General features: G+C 37.4%; 1 protein-coding gene across 3 annotated transcripts in view; it reads left to right on the top strand.

Moving 5' to 3' along the window:
- CDH23 (cadherin related 23) overlaps positions 1-16,591 on the top strand; it is a 1,300,862-nt gene that overhangs the window by 629,572 nt on the left and 654,699 nt on the right. For all 3 annotated transcript variants that reach the window (XM_089677099.1, XM_089677097.1, XM_089677098.1), the window contains exon 11: positions 920-1,108. In XM_089677099.1, the coding sequence (XP_089533225.1) occupies positions 920-1,108 (189 nt within the window). The remainder of the gene's footprint in view (positions 1-919; positions 1,109-16,591) is intronic.

Below are 16,591 nucleotides of genomic sequence, written 5' to 3'. Positions count from 1 at the left end.
ATGTGAATAGTCACTCTGTGTGTTGTTCATAATAACATTTTTAACTTATTACACTATGGGAAGTCTTATTGTTTAAATTTTCCATGAGGTATGTGGCCATATCTGAGTTACGCCTGTGAGTGCTCGCCAGCTTCACCGGAGAGGAGTCTTTTTTTGTTACCATCGAGGACCACCTATTTTTTAGATCATCGTTTGAGTTCTTTCTATGCTTTATGACCCCATGCAGGTAACAGTTTGGAGGTAAGCACGCACGCTAGCTGGTGGAGGTTTGATTGATTATATTTGATCACTGGATGTCTCCCGGCTTATGCTGAAGATTCACTGGGCTCTTGTTTTTTGGACTATTACGTTTATTCTTTTTGGGACGTGTCACGTTTGCTTTTCAATACATTATTATATATATATAGTTATTTTTGGTCACTTCTTCACTTGCATATCACTGGTCAATTGAGTACACTGTGTTGCTTTACTGATGTTTTTTACATTGTCTGAACTAATAACTTTGGTAATGATTTATGCACTTGTTGCTGTTAGAAATTTCTTGTTTTACACTCAGATGTGGGTTATATCTATATTTATCCTTTACATTTGAACTTTATATTCATTTATATGTCCATTTATTATTTATGCACTGAGTAGCGCAGCAGTATTTCATTTACTTGGTCTCACTATTTGGAATATAGTTAGATGTCTGCGGCCACTTGGCGGTGACCACAGTTATTTGGCAGTGCAGGAGGATTGTTTCCTTTTTTCTACTAAGCCACTGTACTGCCCGGCATTTGCTTAGGTCTCTCAGTACAACCCTGCCTGTATTTTGTGTACAATACCTCACAATAATACACTGAATGTAACTAACATGTAGCATAGCTGAAAGATAAAATATGGTTTTATTAACATGAATTTATATACTTTTTTTAAGGCAACTGAACAGCTGGATGATCGAACCCTTTCTGATGCTACGGTGACAACAACATTCAACATTCTAGTGATTGATATCAATGACAATGCCCCACAATTTAATAGCTCGGAGTACTCTGTCAGCATTCCAGAACTGGCCCAGCTAGGTTTTGCATTGCCTCTGTATATTGAAGTTCAGGATAAAGATGAGGTAAGTGGTGTATAATTTTCTGTCTTTTTCTTTTTATTCTCCCTAGGCTCACATGCTCTAATGTATAAAGCAGGCCATAGATGAGTCAGAATACAAAAATTCTATTGATAGAAAAACGAATATAGCTCATACGATTGTGCCGTCAGTTGATTCGGTTTTCTAAAAAAAAAAAAACAGCATGTTGGATCAGGCACTTTGATTCCGACATGAAAACCACATATTGTAACTGACACACTAATGATGTGATAAACAAATTATTGAAGGATAGACACAAATTTTTTTCGATTTTCAACTTGTCTATGGCCTGCCTTAGTTGTATTATGCTTAAAACATGCAATGAACGCGCCACGCTTCTCCTAATGTTACCCAATGCAAAATAAAGATAACATAAAAATCCCAGTGCAAAATAAATATTATAAAATATTAATATATAACAAACACTGTGCACAAAAAAACTAATGAATATAGTCCATCTCCACAACGTGGTTCTTTCAATACAAAATGATGACTTGTGCCGTTCAACTATTCCTCTTATCATATGCAGTATACCTCCACCAACACTGACACCATTTGTGCTCTCACCTGGAATTTTTGACCTCACAATTACTTTTGGTTAAAAATGGCTTGCGCCCTTTATATGGACATATATTGGTGGTAAGACCTCTATCAAGACTCTCCTTCACTGCTGATTCAGCTCCTTCCTTCTCCTCTGCTCAAAGCACATATGGAAAAATATATAAGCAAACCAATAGTGCTTTATCATTTAAAAAAACTGACATTTTAGTAAAATATACAATGGCCACTCACATAGTACAGGTGCTCCATTGCACCAAATATTTCACACATAAAAACAGTCTGTTAAAAATGTAGCTGACATTCTCAGGCTCTAATGGATCTAACCAGACTTCTCTCCATGTGCTCTTTCCGGGACATTTCAGCTGGCTGCAAGCATTGTGATGTCACCAGGCCCCTCCCCTATGTGTTGCATCACAGGCATATGTGGCTTCCTCAGGGGGATACAATTATATGAACATGGAGAAGAGTCCGGTGAGATCCATTAGAGCCTGAGGGTGTCAGATATGGTTTTTACAGTCTGTTTTTATGTGTACAATATTTGGTGCAATGGAGCACCTGTACTATGTAAGTGGCCATTGTGTATTTTAACATGTCAGTTTTTTAAACGATAAAGCAATATTGGTTTGCCTATATATTTTTCCATATGTGCGCTGAGCAGAGAAGGAAGGAGCTGTATCAGCGGTGAGGGAGAGTCTTGATAGAGGTCTTACCACCAATATATGTCCATATAATGGGCGCAAGCCATTTTTTGACCAAACTTAATTGTGAGGTCAAAAATTCCAGGTGAGAGCACAACTGGTGTCGGTGTTGATGGAGGTATACTGCACATGATAAGAGGAATATTTGAACGGCACAAGTCATCATTGTGTATTGAAAGAATCACGTTGTGGAGATGGACTATATTCATTAGTTTTATGTGCACAGTGTTTGCTATGTATTAATATTTATTTTGCACTGGGATTTTTATGTTATCTTTAGTTAGCATTGGATAACATTAAGAGAAGCACGGCACGTTCCTTGCATGTTTTTTGTTATTTAGCACATTTTTATGAGTATGTGTAGATGTGAGCAGCTTTTCATTCAAATTAAATTTTATGTATTTTTAGAATTGCTTACGGGTTTACACATTTATATTTTTGAGTTGTACTATGCTTGATTGGAGCAGCGGTGACATTGGGGAAACATAAAATATTTTACAGTACATACTAAGGGGAGGAACTACAAAATGCTTGACTAGAATGGCTACATCGTAGTTAACACCACAGCTACATCTTGCAGAGACTTGTGCACGCCCCTTAATGCAAATATTTGCTGATCTGAAAATTTTAGCTACAGACAACAATATTTTACTGTTTTCAAAATAGATAGTGCCGCGCTCCCATGTACCAATATGTATATCTTATACTTTCAAAGTGCTAATGAATAGCTTTCAAGATACTGCATGTATCAAACAATTATTACTAGTGACTCAAAACATCATTGTGAATATTAATCTTCATGCAAGTGACATTAATAACTGATAATCCTAAGGTGATAGTGCCTATTTAAAGTACAGTGATATACAAATCAGAAATACTCCTCTATTCTACTGTGATCCTTATATTTATATTGTGCAAACACATATATATTATGTGCACGTGCTTATGATATATTCAATAAAAAAAAAAAAAAAAAAAAAAAAAAAGTCTTTCAAAATAAATGTGCAGGTGGATTCTTGGTTCCCTCTCGCCGAGTGCTTAATGGTCTCCCTATGTGCTCACCTCTATATTTGCCTGAATAAATCCAGGCAAATACACTTTTTATCCTTCCAGGATAGATGGGATGGAATGATGCTCTTGAATTATCTCAGAAGGTGGATGTGGATTTATATTTGTTCTCCTGTAGCTGCTCATGAGTGGGTATACTGACCATCTCTCTGAGGATCTCCCAATTCCCCTCCTGGGGCTGTTTCCTTTTCCAGTCCTCCTTATATCAGCTCAAAGGGTGTTGTTCAATTGAGAAAGGAAGACAAACAGACCATAGTGTCTTATCCTTGTGCAAAAAGGGGGTTTATTGCTGCCAGTTGCACAGTAGTATACAATTGTAGTCCAGCATAAATGTGCTCTGCCTCTGTTCCTGCAGTGCTGTCTACCTGTGTCTGTATTCAGATCACCGAGCCTCTCCAGTGCAATGTCGTGACGTCAGAGGGGCTCTGACGTCACGACATTGCACTGGAGAGGCTCGGTGATCTGAATACAGACACAGGTAGACAGCACTGCAGGAACAGAGGCAGAGCACATTTATGCTGGACTACAATTGTATACTACTGTGCAACTGGCAGCAATAAACCCCCTTTTTGCACAAGGATAAGACACTATGGTCTGTTTGTCTTCCTTTCTCAATTGAACAACACCCTTTGAGCTGATATAAGGAGGACTGGAAAAGGAAACAGCCCCAGGAGGGGAATTGGGAGATCCTCAGAGAGATGGTCAGTATACCCACTCATGAGCAGCTACAGGAGAACAAATATAAATCCACATCCACCTTCTGAGATAATTCAAGAGCATCATTCCATCCCATCTATCCTGGAAGGATAAAAAGTGTATTTGCCTGGATTTATTCAGGCAAATATAGAGGTGAGCACATAGGGAGACCATTAAGCACTCGGCGAGAGGGAACCAAGAATCCACCTGCACATTTATTTTGAAAGACTTTTTTTTTTTTTTTTTTTTTTTTTTTTTTTTATTGAATATATCATAAGCACGTGCACATAATATATATGTGTTTGCACAATATAAATATAAGGATCACAGTAGAATAGAGGAGTATTTCTGATTTGTATATCACTGTACTTTAAATGGGCACTATCACCTTAGGATTATCAGTTATTAATGTCACTTGCATGAAGATTAATATTCACAATGATGTTTTGAGTCACTAGTAATAATTGTTTGATACATGCAGTATCTTGAAAGCTATTCATTAGCACTTTGAAAGTATAAGATATACATATTGGTACATGGGAGCGCGGCACTATCTATTTTGAAAATATTATATATACACTAGCATATGAGTCAGTGCAAGTGCCAGCGAACCTCACGTGAGAAATAAGGACATCTAAAGTCACATATTGAACACCTCATTTCATAATAGCTCACAAGCATTCACCATTAATATTTTACTGTAATTGAATCATTATTTTCTAATTATGAGTACTCTAATCCTAAATAAAAACATTCACTTCTCTTCATACCTACTACTGATGGTCCAGCTACTCATGGTCCAGCTTCCAGTCACTTGCTCCTGTATGCCTAGCCGAACCCGTGGGCCTGCATTTAGTAAATGTAGAAGTATGTGGCCTTCCTGAAGGTTTGTGCTGAAGAATAGTTACTCTTTAAATGTCTTTTACTTGAGAAAATTGCCCATCCAGTGCAGATATGTCATCATTATAATGTTTACTTTTTGCCTAACCTAAGACCAGCTGGAAAATGTTATGCAAAGGATGAGTCAAACACTACATGTCATGTTTAGTCAGTTTTCACAGCATAGTTTGCTGTAATAGTTTTCTTCGACTTTAGCTGATTTATTCTGTTGCACATGATTGAACAGGGTTATGTTGTGTTTGTATGTGGATCCATGGACAAGCAGACAAACATGCTTGTCATTCATAAACCAAAGTAAGAAAGTTTTCTTCTGACGGTGTCAGAAGCTGAGATATGAGGTCCCTTATAGCCTCACAAACAGAGCCACTTTACTTGCAAATATCTTGTTGCTCTGGTGAGTCTGAGGCAAATGCCTTTTTTTCCCCCCTTTATTAAAATGTTCAAAACAAACGTTATTAATGTGACTATGTTTTTCTCATTTTTTGTATTAACTTAACCAGTTCCGGACAGCCTCCTGTAGCTGTGCAGCCCCGCTGTGCTGTATCACGTATATATATGTCATCCCAGTTGTGCTGTCATTCGCTACAGCACAAGCTAATCGTTGAATCCCAACCAATTATTTATGGCTGGGACCTGCTGATCCGCTGAGCAAATGACAGCAAAGAGCCCTGTGTTGGTGAACAACACATGGCTCTCTTTGTAGAGCAGCAATGTGACTTTTTTTTTTGTGCAAAGCAGGGAGTAAAAACAGTCACATTGCTTAGTAAAAGCAGCACACACTACACACTTTACACATTGTTAGGCACACAGTTAACTCTTTGATTGCCCCTGGATATTAATCCCTTCCCAGCCATTGTCATTAGTACAGTGACAGTCTATAGTATTAGCACTCACCACTGTTAGTATCACTGGTGATGTCAATATCAGTCAGTTCCCACAAAGTGTTAATCAGTGTCAGATTGCACTATCACAATCCCACAATAAGTGGCTGATAATCGACATTACAAGTATTAAAAAAAAAATCCAGTATATAATATATAATCATAGTTTGTAGATGCTATAACTTTCATGCAAACAAAATAATATAAGCATATTGGGATTTTTTTTTTTACCAAAGCCATGCAGGAGAATACATTTTGCCCTAAATTTATTAAGAAATTTTTCATTTTTTTAATTGGATGTGTTTTATAGGAGAAAGTAAATAAAACATTTTTTTTCAAAATTTTTAGTCCTTTTTCGTTTATGTATAAGAAAAAATAAAAAAAACAGTGATGATCAAATGCCACCAAAAGAAAGCTCTATTTGTGTGAAATATATTATATAAATTTAATTTGGGTAAAGTGTTGCATTATTGCGTAATTACCAGTTAAACTAGCATAGTGCTAAATAGCAAAAAATGGCCTGGTCATGAAGGGGGTAAAATCTTCAGAAGCTTAAGTAGTTAATGTGCATAAAGTCTTCAATTTATTTTAGTTCTGAAGAGAGTGGGGCAGGCTTAAAACCTATTTCCTAATTTTTTGCCCATGGAATATATAGGAAATGAGGGGAATAGAGGCAACAATGAACATGTGACACATGTCCTAACCCTTTCCCACTCTACAGTCTGCCCAGCCTTACACAATACACAGTCTCGTATCATACAGTATATTTTACTTCACTTGAACCATATAATTGTAAAGGTTTAGAAGGGTAGTTAACAGGTTACTGTTGGCATCATTAGGCCATAGAGTGATGTGAATGGTTCTATGTACTCTGTGCTAGTTCTTTATAAAGAAATAACATCAATGTCAATTCTAACAAGAATACTGCTTCTCCTATAGCCCCAACCTGAGCTAAGATATGTAATCAACATTTAAACCATAAAAACAGCACAAAAAAAGTGTCTAAAAAAATATATAACAAAATATTGTGTATCACTCCAAAATATTATAATAAAATGACATATATATATGAAATTAAAAGTCCCACTCTAAATAGGTGAAAAATTATTTTAAAAATCTCTAAAAGTCCTCTTTCCAAAGAAATGAAACGTGCTTCCAGCAAAGATAGTGCTCAAACAATATATACCGCTCTCACCAGATACTGGTGATAAAAACGCCTTTAGGGTTTTTATGGGATCCTAGACCCAGTTAGTAAGCCTCCAGATCTCCACTTAACCAAAGAATAGCCAACTTCCAACCTCCAGGATTACCAGACTCCCCTGTTCAAGAACACAATGTAGAGAAAAAAACAAATGTATAGCGTAGTACTGCAACACTTGGTTATACTCAATGCTCAAATGCCAAGCCCCTCACATTCTCAATGATCAAAATCAGCATTTTAATTGCATTTCAATAAATCCAAAAATGCCACAACACTAGGATAATTTCCAGATTTCCAGTGGTCTGATGTCTGACCTGCCTGTCAAAGCTGTTCATGCGCATTTTATATGCGCTTCTGGTGAGTGCATATAAAGGAATCTTTCACGGATTCACCATCACTGGAAGTCCCCTATTCGTTTTACGGATTCATTTTACTGGACTCCTTTATATCATATACTATATCTGTTTTATATGTCATATATTTCACGGTAAGTCACTAAATTTATTATCACTTAACAATGATGGTTCAGTGTCACAGTGGCTTTCACTATACTCAATAGCATAATAATTGTTGCTATACAGTATGAATAGTAGATTCACTTTCACATCCATTTCATTGTCAGCACTGACTGGAGCGCCTCACTGTGGCTTTTTTGAGTATTGCTGCTATATTTATTTAATTTATTTTTATATTTATTTCATTAATAGATTTATCTATGCATACACATGTTTAAGATACACTTATGATATGATGATTATATCAACTCATTATTTAAGCGCTCCACCATTTGCATTTCATTTGTTCTAAAAATACAGTCTCCAAAAATTAATCAGAGGGTGATGGGGACCTTAGTAACTCCAACCATCACAGGCCTCCTTTCTTAATCATTGTAACTGTATCATTCAGTAGAAAAGAAAACTGGAAGCAATGTTGTTTTACAAAAATGATTTCTTTCCACTCAATCTAAAGACAAAATGATAGAACAAACTTCATTGATTGGCCAGTTTTAGCTTTAAAACAACTGGCATTTATTGTAGATATGTATATTTGCTATAAAAAAGTATTTCCCAAATTAACACAAATGAGAACTGTATCTGAAAACACTTTGGGTACATTTTTAACATGATTACATATGCATCCACCCATGTTTCCATTTGTACTTTATTTACCCACTCACTCACTAATACTTATTTAGAATTTTAATAATTTTATTAATACCATCTATTAGAAACTCTGGTCTCCCACACTACCCAGTAATGTACATTTTGTACTCTATTTGCCCTTTTCCAAGCATTAGCAAAATGTATTTTGCAATGTATTTCACCCTTCCTGTGTGGTCATTGGATCAAGAAATGAGAGGAGATCTCTCCAGTGGGGGCACAGCATTGTTGGGGGAATGGACTAGAACGTCTTGTAGGTCTTTACCACTGTTTCTGTCTCCATTGGAGAGAATCCCATAACTTCCTGTGTGGTCATCAGGGAGGACATGAAATATTTTCAATGTAGATGTAGACAGCAGTGAAAACCTAATATAGGATTTGACTTCTCCCTATTCTACCAAAATTTAAAAACAAATGTTTGGCTAGAGTTAAAGCCTCTCTGTGTTGCGTGAGCTTATTTTTAAAAGTTACTCTCATGGTAATAAACTGGTGCCTGCACCTGTAGCAATTCCACAAACCTTACTTTTACATCTGAATGCTTGGCTTTTCAAACAGGAGAAGCTCCAAAGCTTTTGGGTGGTGATGGAGATGGCCACTACCACCTGTCCTTGCACATTCTTGTTGGCCTATTACAGTAGGAATGTGCAGGAGCCCAGAAGGAATAGGTTAATTTTGACTCCAGTGCTTTGGGGGCATCTGTAGGTATGTGCTTCTGTTTTATAATGCAGGTTTTGTATTTTTTGTACCAACCGAGTCTCCTAGGATTATCAATGTGTGAAACTGCCTCTAGTAGGACCATCTTAGAAATTGAGAACAAATTTAAAACAACTCTGTAAGGTTTATCCTTTTATGATAAATTATATCTTACTTTATGATGGTGCTGGTCAGTCTAGCATGGAAACAAAAGTATGCTTTTGAATACTAACAGCCTTTAAACTGATTCACTGACATGATAGTTTTCTTAAGCTCAACTAGGAAAACGCTGAGTGAGTTGTCACACATACACAGGAGAAATGGTGTTTTTTTCCTTTTATTGACAAGAAGGAAAGGGCAGGGATAGCTTAAAAATTAGTAATACAGGGAATGAGGCAGCAAATTGTCCATAAAGATAGAAAATCAATCTTCTAAAGCAGAGATAAGCTGAGGTTAGCCAGTCTCAAATTGATCCTTTCTATGCTCGCATGAATGAAATAGAACAGAAAATGTAAATAGAAATTTGAAAGAAAACAGAAGTGTGGTGTGGTAATGTACTGCTAGTTCAAGATAATTAAAAAAGTGTATTGTATTTTAAAGAAGTTTAGCTACTATGATTATTTATTCTACTTATTTTCCATGTTCTACATAGTGCTATTGGGAATAGGACTCACTTTAGCAATGCTGGCATTGACAGTGCATTTTTTTTTGTGATAATAAAGCCTTTCCAAAAAATAAGCATTAGCATACCAAATACAAAAAGGCAATTTATAAACCCTTTATGATAAGGGTATTGATGCCAGATACTTTCAGACTAATGCTTTTGTTGAATTAGTTAAAATGTTGTTTTTTTGTTTTTTTTACAACCTATAGATGTTCTCCCAGAAACATAAAGGTATAGCTCAACAGAATGACAGGCCTAATAAAAAATATATAACATGTAGGATCTAAAGTGTACATGCAGTAAAATGTAGGGTGTGAAAAATGTCAGCTTGGTTTTATGGGGTGTTATTAAATAGACAGTTCAGCTGCTAATCCCTAATGAGAAGCATAACTCCCTCAGCAAATTAGCAATATAAAAACTCTGCAATAATCAGAATTTAAACATCCCACCCCCTTCCCCATTTACAGTGTATAACCCCAAACCACAGAAATATTAAACTAAAAGAAATGACTTACAGGGTAAAATATGTGCAAGGTTAAAGTGCTTATAAAGCGTCAAATATTTTTTATTAAAATAACAAACATGTTATATTTACCTGCTGTGTGCAATGGTTTGCACAGAGCAGCCCCGATCCTCCTCTTCTCAAGTGCCCCCATAGCAAGCAGCCTTCTATGGGGGCATTTGGCTGGCCTTCTCCCAAGCCACCCTGTCTGCGTCTCTTGACACAGACAGTGTGGCTCAGCCTCTCCCCTTACTCCCTCATCACAGAATTTGATTGACAGCAGCAACGTGCCCTGTGAGGAGAGAGAGAGCAGAGAGAGACGCTCCTCTCAGGCTGGATGGAAATCAGGCTCAGGCAAGTATGGGGGGCAAGAGGGGATTCTGCGACACATAAAGTTTTTTTACTTGAATGCATAGAATGCATTAAGGTAAGAAAAAAAAAAGCTTTTTTTCTTGGGCAATACAATAATCACCCAACATAACTCAGTATGCCCTGTTAATATATACAATTGTATGTATATGTCTGTCTTTTGCACCCATGGCTTTTCTTTGTGCTTGGTCTGGTTGACTAACTGTTGGTTTCCTCATTTATTGACAAAGTGAGACATGTACACACCTGTGTATTTCCCCAAACTCCAACTGGGCAGCAACCAGTCTCCAAACCACACTCCAGTCTCTGCCACAGGTTGCAGCAGTGGCAGCAAGTGTGCCGTACTGCAAACACTAGAATGTGAAAGTGACAGTGAGTGAGAAAGACAGGCAGTAGTACTGTCTTTGTTGCCATTGCAGCACATCTACAGACATGTATTTCAAGTGTGCCAATGGCAGGTGATGGGTGAAAGAAATGTTTTATTAGGTTTGATGCCTGCCATAGGCTGGATGCCTGAATTCTATGTCTAATAAGACATTTTCTTACTTGGATATGTAACAAACAACTTTATCTGTGGCACAGTGGGTAAAGTGTCGGATGTGAAAATGTAAGGTCATGAGTGTTCAGAACCCTGAATGCAGTTTGAAAGACCAGATTATGGTTTTGAGTAGAGTGGGTAACATTGGCTATCATGATCAATGAATGGCAGTCACATTGGAAGGTGGGACCTGCCCAGTGCATCTTTTTTTTTTTTGGTACAGCATTTTTATAGTAGTATACAGAAGAGTTAAAAGGCTAGGGTAAAAATGGGTGATGTCAGGTTTGTTGAATGCTGAAGATTGAGTGACAGGAGTGTTGGTGAGAGGAAGGGCCATGATGATGGTGTTTGTGAAAACAAAGACAAATTGAAAATACAATGTTGATTGGAGAGGAAAAGGAGGTTGGATATTGTTATGGTTGTGATCAGCCAGTATGGCACATTAGGAAGACTGGTGAGGAAGAGTAAGGGTTACACAGACTAGCTGACAGGGCAGTGGTTGAGAAAGATGTGGGAGGGTTGGTGAAACAGGTAAGTTGACAGGGAGTTTTAAAATGCAAATAAGAGACTAGAAAAATAATAAAGAATACATGCAGGTATATACCATATACTGTATAATACATAAATACATAAAAGCACATAAGAGAGCATAATCAAACTATGGATGATAATATCCATATTATTCATAATTTATATTATTATCATATTCATAACTCATCCATGGTATTCATAATTCATAGTGTAATGAATTTTGAGATTTTGTCTGAAGCAAGATATATATTTTTAAAGAAAGGGCACTGGTGATTTACTGATACACAAGGAAAAAAAAACTCTCCTGAAGCAAAAGCAAAACTTCTTTGTGAAGGACAAAATAACACTATTTTGTTAAGCATTTGGAAAAACATATGGAGTTGATCCACCTAGATGGAATTTTCTTTACTTCTAGCTAAGTTTTGTCTTGAAGCAAGTGCAAGTTACCCCCTGAGTGATTTTGTGGTGCATTTAGCATTTAACAAAAATGCCTACAGTTTTGTAAGTAGCTGCCTTACAGGCCATGGAGACATGAGATTGGGACAGCTGATTGCAAAGCAGAAATAGAATGTGCTTTGTGTCAGTAGCATCTTAAAAACATTGTCTATCTTGGTGCTAAGAGATGAGTCTGCCTTAGCCAGGTGAGAATACTGTAAAAATGGAAGAAGTCTACATTTGAGGTCTGTACTTACAGTTTCAAGAAAAAGTATGTGAACCCCTTGGGATTACGTGGAGTTTTGCATGAATTGGGCATAAAATGTGCTCTGAACGTCATCTAAGTCACAACAATAGAAGAACACAGTCTGCTGAACATAATACTACACAAACATTAGATGTTGCCATGGTTTAATTGCACATAACATGTAAACATTCACAGTGCAGGGAGGAAAAAGTATGTGAGGCCCTAGCTTAATGACTTCTCCCAGAGCTAATTGGAGCCAGGAGTGAGCCAACCTTGACTCCAATCAGTGTGATGATATTGGATGTGTTGCTGACAGCTGTCCTGCCCTTAAAAAACACACACCTGTTTTGGGTTTACTGGTTTCAAGAAGCACTGTCTGATGTGAACCATGCCTCACAGAAAAGAGCTCTCAGAAGACCTACGATCAAGAATTGTTGACTTGCATGAAGCTGGAAAGGGTTACAAAAGTATCTCCAAAAGCCTTGATGTTCATGTGTCCACGGTAAGACAGACTGTCTACAAATGGAGAAAGTTTAGCACTGTTGCTACTCTCCCTAGGCGTGGTCATCCTGTAAAAATGACTGCAAGAGCACAGCGCAGAATGCTGCATGAGATAAAGAAGAATCCCAGAGTGTCAGCTAAAGACCTACAGAAATCTCTGGCACATGCTAACATTTTTGTTGACACATCTACAATAAGGAAAACATTAAACAAGAATGGAGTACATGGGAGGACACCACGGAGGAAGCCATTGCTGTCCAAAAAGAATATTGCAGCACGTTTGAAGTTTGCAAAAGAGCACCTGGATGTTCCACAGCACTACTGGCAAAATATACTGTGGACAGATGAAACCAAGATTGAGTTGTTTGGGAAGAACACACAACACTATGTGTGGAGAAAAGAAGGCACAGCACACCAACATCAAAACCTCATCCCCACTGTAAAACATGGCGGAGGGAGCATCATGGTTTGGGGCTGCTTTGCTGCCTCAGGGCCTGGACAGATTGTTGTCATTGATGGGAAAATTAATTCCAGAGTTTATCAAGACATTTTGCAGGAAAACGTACGACCATCTGTCCGCCAACTGAAGCTCCGCAGAGGATGGGTGATGCAACAGGACAATGACCCAAAGCATACAAGTAATTCAACAAAACAATGGCTGCAACAGCACAGAATACGCCTTCTGGAGTGGCCCAGTCAGAGTCCTGACCTCAACCCGATTGAAATGCTGTGGCATGACCTTAAGAGAGCGATTCACACCAGACATCCCAAGAATATTGCTACACTGAAACAGTTTTGTGAAGAGGAGTGGTCCAAAATTACTCCAGATCATTGTGCAGGTCTGATCTGCAACTACAGGAAACGTTTGGTTGAGGTTATTGCTGCCAACGGAGGGTCAACCAGTTATTAAGTCCAAAGGTTCACATACTTTTTCCTCCCTGCACTGTGAATGTTTACATATTATGTGCAATTAAACCATGGCAACATCTAATGTTTGTGTAGTATTATGTTCAGCAGACTGTGTTCTTCTATTGTTGTGACTTAGATGATGTTTACAGCACATTTTATGCCCAATTCATGCAAAACTCCACGTAATCCCAAGGGGTTCACATACTTTTTCTTGCAACTGTATATTCATATAAAATAAAAAATTGGTGACACCCTGCAAATTTTACTTCCACATTTTTCACTCTGGAACACCATCCCTACATTTATGCCAGCAAACAGTATATACTCCCCGAGCTCCCAGCCGAAGAGCAAAAGGGGAGAAGGTACCATGGGACTTTAAATGGGCCTCCAAAGTAAGAACATACATTCAAACATATGTTCTCTCTTTGGAGGTGAATTTAAAGTCTCATTGTTCCTTCTCCCCTTTTGCTCTCTGCTTGGGGGGCTGGGACAGTTTATTCTGTTTGTCTGTATTTATATTTACTGTTTTGATGATCACAGGGTAAAAGAGACCTATTTATTTTGAAATTGCACTTATGCTTTGAACATACAAAAAATAGATTCACTTTTTGTCTTAATTTTTCAACTGCAAAGAGTAATGGCCCCTTAATAGTCATTATAAATAGCAGTAAAAACATATTACTGGTCCTTGCACTGTATACTTTAGAGGCTATAGCTTAGGCTTGTCTTATGTTCGAAACTTCATAAGTACCCGAGATTCAGGGTCAGGTTTGGGTCTTAATACATCATTTTCTTACAGACTGATCCTCTGTAAATCACCTTATCTCTCTTGATATCCCTGTGTGACCAAGCAGTATCCATCCAAGAGCATAGTCTACAATATGTATAATCTAGGCACAGAATTTCAAACAACCAGCTTAGAATGGCTGTGCTCTTAACCTGCAAGGTACCACATGAACAAATCACATTATGTGTCCATTCAACAGGAATGAAATGCAGATTTGCATGTAAAAGACAAGCTTGTTCCGTTAGGACATTTGTAAGCGGTAGGCCAGTTGTCAGTAGAGTATAATTTTCTCTCATTTGGACACATTAACATCTCCGTTTTAATGACATGTATTCAGTTATAACGTCTTTATCCCTGCGGTTAGTGCAAAGGGAATGGCATTTTACTTGTGCAGATATATTTGATCGGACTTTAATTAAAAGGTAGCTGTGCAGTGAACGGAGTGATAGAAGAGACACAAGTCTATTTGGTTTGATTTCCTGTCATTCTGTACAATAGATTAGAGAGGCTGTGGCTTATCTGGAAAGCACCAAAGTAGCACATACACACGTATGCCGCCGCTCAAATAAATGAGAACCTGTCTTTTTAAGGACACTGAATTGATTTTGCAAAGTTTAAACCAGCCATTGAGTGGAATGTAAACATGGATTTTCTCTGTTAGTGAAGTCATTTTAGGTTTGGTGCAGGACATTAGTTGTAACAGAATATAAACATTTACAAGGTTTATGGCTCAGCAGGGAAACTGAGCATGCTGACATTTTTTTCATTCATAAAAGGCAAGAACAGGCACTACAACGAAATGTACCACGTCAGTTTTCATTTGTCTTTGCTCATTCTTCAGAGGAAACCTGTCCCTGGCCATCCATCTAATCTGATCTTTCTCACTGACTCTGAACAAGTAAACCGATCAGAAGTTCTGAAATAAGCCTGACCATCCTGATGTGCATGCTCATTGGTGGTCAGTAGCTCAGAAGTTATTGAAGTTAAGACCAAATATTTTTAGAAGGAGGTCAATATTAAAAGTCTTTGTGCTTCTTTCGGTGCAGGTTTCCATTAACCTGTTTATAATTTTTTTTACTAACACTTTCACATCATCATTCAAAAAATATATACACAGTATTGTGCAAATGGTTTAGGCAGATGTGAAAAAATGTTTTTAATTATGAAAGCCTTCAGAAATAGACATGTTAATAGTTTATTTTTATCTATTAATAAAATTAGTAAAAAAAAAAAAAATGAACAGAGGAGAAGTCCAAATCAAATCAATACTGTATTTCGTGTGACCATGCTTTGCCTTCAAAACAGCATCAATTCTTCTAGGTACACCTGCACACAGTTTTTGAAGGAACTGTAGATTGTTTCAAACATCTTGGAGAATGAACCAAAGATCTGTGGATTTAGGCTGCCTCAGATCCTTCTGTCACTTCATGTAAAGCCAGACAGACTTGATGATGTTGAGATCAGGGCTCTGTGGGGACCACACCATCACTTCCAGGACTCACTGTTCTTCTTTACGCTGAAGATAGTTTTTAACTAAATTGGCTGTATGTACACTATGTGTATTATTTTAATTTAAAAAATTCCCTTTACAACCACTTTAAGCACTTTGAGAAGAGCGTACCACCGTGGCCTCTATGCAATGGCGTCACAAGGTTCCAACTCTGTCCAACATGTTTTATTCAATCGACTTTGTCAAGAGTGACGCCTCTTACTAGAAATACCCTCATTAACTTATCATGTCTCCTGAGTATACCAATGTTCAAATAGCTGGACATTCAGCATCCTTCAAGCTCAGAAAAGCAAGAAAAACCTGGTAAATCAAAACACAGATAAAAAATTGAATGAAATACATATTAAAGTGTTCCTTTTGCTTTACCTTCTTTCCGCTGACTACAGTATGGGGTTATGTGCACAGGAGTGTTTTACAATACTGTGCAAGTCTTGCCTATTGTTTTTTGTTTTTGTTTTTTTACAGCTTGTTGCAGATCTGTTCCTGCAAAGTTATGTCATTTTATGTCATAGTGATTGAGAAGCAGATATAGCATTCAGATTCTGATTACTTTCAGTCTTAATTCTGTTTTTCCCTTGAGGTAGAGGGGATTGAGGGTATCATTAAGATAAAATTAA

This window comes from Staurois parvus, unplaced genomic scaffold (assembly GCF_062004578.1).
Source record: "Staurois parvus isolate SC_StPar_1 unplaced genomic scaffold, SC_StPar_1.0 ptg000177l, whole genome shotgun sequence".
NCBI lineage: Eukaryota > Metazoa > Chordata > Amphibia > Anura > Ranidae > Staurois > Staurois parvus.
The sequence above is the reverse complement of the archived record's forward strand: the minus strand, read 5'-3'. Positions and strand labels throughout refer to the sequence as shown.